This window comes from Citrus sinensis, chromosome 3, assembly GCF_022201045.2.
Source record: "Citrus sinensis cultivar Valencia sweet orange chromosome 3, DVS_A1.0, whole genome shotgun sequence".
Classification (NCBI taxonomy): Eukaryota; Viridiplantae; Streptophyta; class Magnoliopsida; order Sapindales; family Rutaceae; genus Citrus; species Citrus sinensis.
Genome location: NC_068558.1, coordinates 27338466 through 27341712, shown reverse-complemented (window position 1 = coordinate 27341712; position 3247 = coordinate 27338466). Strand labels below are relative to the sequence as shown.

Here is a 3247-nt window from a genome sequence, read left to right as displayed (position 1 = left end):
CCTTGAATTGCAATTGTTCTATTTCCACTGATTTAATTATGAGAAAAGGAGGTATTTCCGATTAATTATGAGTTAATTAATTGGGTCAGTTCCACCGCCAACATTTTAGAAAATCAAGCTGTACAAATTTTCATTATAAAGTATAATGAAACGGCTTGGTTATGGTGAACGGTTGTTATTTGTTGCAACTGAGGGAGAAAAAGAACCTGAAACAAATTAAAATCCCACCACCACGATTCAAATATTTAATAACGGATCATAGAATCATGAGGAACAGAGAACAATAAACAATCATAATAATATTTCATTCCTTCATGTCAATCAATATGCTTAGCAGTACATAAAATCTATAATCCAATAAGAAAAATGAAAGAAAATCCACACGCTTCCAATACTTTAAAAACAACACCCAAACAAATGAAACAAAGATTTGTGCTCTTTGCTCCCTCTCTCCCCACGTTTCACCCACTAAAACAATTCTTAATTACAAAATATCAAACGGACAAATGCTTAATAAATATTGGGACCCTCCAAAAACTTCCCCCTCTTGCACTGAACTGACAAGTGTCCTTCATTTCTGGCTCTTCTTTTCTTTTAGATGAACCATTGAATAAACCCATTAAATTCTTTAATTGACCCTTACTTTAAAAAAAAAAAAAAATTCTGCCACTGAATGCTTGAACACGGAACACCAATCATCATTAAGTTACTGATAGAGATTAAAACTCTTGGTTAAAATAATATCACAAACACTGCTGTTATTTATTTAAAAATTCTCTAAAACGGATATTATTATTTTATTAAAATTAACAGTTATACAAAGAGTTCATTAGATAGAAAAAATATATATATATGAATTTTGATTTGTCAAACGTTAATTTTAGTTTTTCTGATGAACTCCTTGTATAAAAAATTGAATTTTTAATTACCATTAAAAATTCAGATATCCGCACTAGAAAACTCGTTAATTATGTGTATCATTATATAGCTATAGTGTTGGGTTTTTATTTCTTTATTTAAGATGAAAATTACCTAAGGGTCCCAAAGGGAGTCGCTTTGCATATCGTTCCACTCGTCACCTTCAAATTCATTTGAGAACATCATATTTTGCTCCAACATCAGCTCCTCAGCCATTTGATCCATCCACATCTTCGGAGAATCCATTGTTGAATCATTGATAGCCTGAATTTGACTCGGCGAAAGCCTGACGGTAACGGGACCCAAACTGCTTCCACCAGAAGTGCTTCCACCGCCAGCTTCTTCGGAAGTACTTCCTGCAGAAGTGTTTCTAAGCCTCAGAGCTGCTTCATGAGCAGCCATCCGAATATCCTCAGCATTTGAACTAGCAGGCTTGGGGAGTGAAGTTACCAATTCCGGGAAATTTAAACGAGCTTCACGGCCCCTGAAATGTAAAGCTGCAACGTCATAAGCAGCTGCTGCCATTTCAGCTGTTTCAAAGCTTCCAAGCCAGATTCTACTTTTTGTGCCAGGCTCACGAATTTCGGACACCCATTTGCCCCATTTCCTCTTTCGAACTCCACGGTAACTCGAAGACGTGCCTCCATGAAAACTGTTGAGAGATTTTGCATCCATGCAGTAGAATTAGATATAGTTTCGGGAAGTGATTTCTTGGGGAAAAACGTGCTTTTGGAAGTAGATGTGTGATCAAGTTACAAGTGTTATATAGCCTATTTATAATGGTGGATAGATTTGATCTTGCTAGAAGCAAGCTTCCAGGCAGTTGCCTAAGTGATCCGAAAGAAAATTAAAAAAAAAAAAAAAAAAGAAGGAAGACTGATCGTGATCACTGGGTTTAAAAAGTCATTAATATTTTGTTGCAAGAATGAACCAATTAAAACGTTCCAGGTTTGTGAATTGAGGGAAGAATTGTTGCCAAAGACAGAGAAAATGGATTTGGAAAACATTTTGTTTCCTATTTACGAACGCGGTTTCATGTTTGTATAACTATATATTTATCTGGACCCACAAATTAACATTATCCATGGCTGATTCTGAAAATTTTAACTTATTGTTGAGTTTTCACTAATTTAGTTGTTTGAAAGGAGAAAAGCCATGGCTGACTCAGAGACAAATATAACATAGATTTAAATATTGTCAAGGTGACGTAATCCTAGATTATAGGATCTTATATCTTTATTAAAATAAAATTGTACTGAAATCTAGGGGGAATTAATCTTAGTAAAGATATGTCAAGATTATATTTTTTTAAAGTAACTTCGACCAAAGGCCCCAGGACCTGGACTACTCTATTTCAATTTTAAGCCGTTTTCTTTAGTCCGTCACCTACGTTCGAATCTTTAAAAAAAGATTATGGTAATTAAAAAAAATTGATTTAAACATTATCCATCTTCTATCATTTTTTTAATAAGAAAAAAGTTTTTAAAAAAAATATTTGGCTTAATATGTTGATAGGCATGTATCTTACATGCATGTAAGATAGGAGATCCCACAAAATTAACATCAAAAGTTTTTTAAGAACCTTCTTACTCTTGTACAGAAAACTATAATCATTGATTGCAACTAATAGATACCGTTCTTTTCTTTTAACCAATTTACTGATATGTATAATTATATCTATAGAAACTTTTTGAATCAGTCATGTGATGTGATGGTTTAGTGTAAATATCCGAGTTTAAAATAAGAAAAACCTATTTTTAAATATTTAAAAGAAAATCAATCTATATAATATCAATACATATAACAGAACTCAAGTCTTAAATCTTAAGATTGAGGTGAGAATGTGCCTACCACCTTTTTTTTTATTTTTAAATCTCACTTCTAGGGGGTTTTATTACCAAAACCATGAGAGACGCGATATTGCCAGCATTCAGAACAGCCACTAATCAAAATAAATTTTGGTTACTGATTCAAGAAAATAACTTAAAAAATGGTTGAAATAAATAAGATAATTGAATTCTTTCTTTTATAACTCATCATATACCATCATAATAGTATATTGGAAATGTTCTATAAAATATCCAACATGAACATACAAAATTTGGACTGTGTCCAACGATGCAATTATGAACTTAATCTAGCCTCTAGCTGGGCAGATTCAAATCATAAGTGAAACATAGGGTTAACAAGAGGCAATCCTAACTTCCAGAAGCCATTTTTTAAAATTTTATGACCAGAAAAGCCGTTTTAATATTTAGAGTGACAGAGTATTAAATTTGTCTAGAGGCAGGTCCTCATAGACCCTTGGTCCTTGTAGACCCTTGACCTT

General features: G+C 32.9%; 1 protein-coding gene across 1 annotated transcript; it reads right to left on the bottom strand.

Moving 5' to 3' along the window:
* Positions 1 to 284: 284 nt before the first annotated feature.
* Positions 285 to 1974, bottom strand: LOC102617287 (ethylene-responsive transcription factor ERF021-like). The gene is made up of 2 exons (XM_006478319.4): positions 1033 to 1974; positions 285 to 709 (listed from the first exon to the last, which is right to left on the bottom strand). Exon 1 carries the CDS (start codon positions 1591 to 1593, stop codon positions 1033 to 1035), a length of 561 nt encoding a protein of 186 aa, XP_006478382.2. The 5' UTR covers positions 1594 to 1974; the 3' UTR covers positions 285 to 709.
* Between the last annotated feature and the right edge of the window lie 1273 nt (positions 1975 to 3247).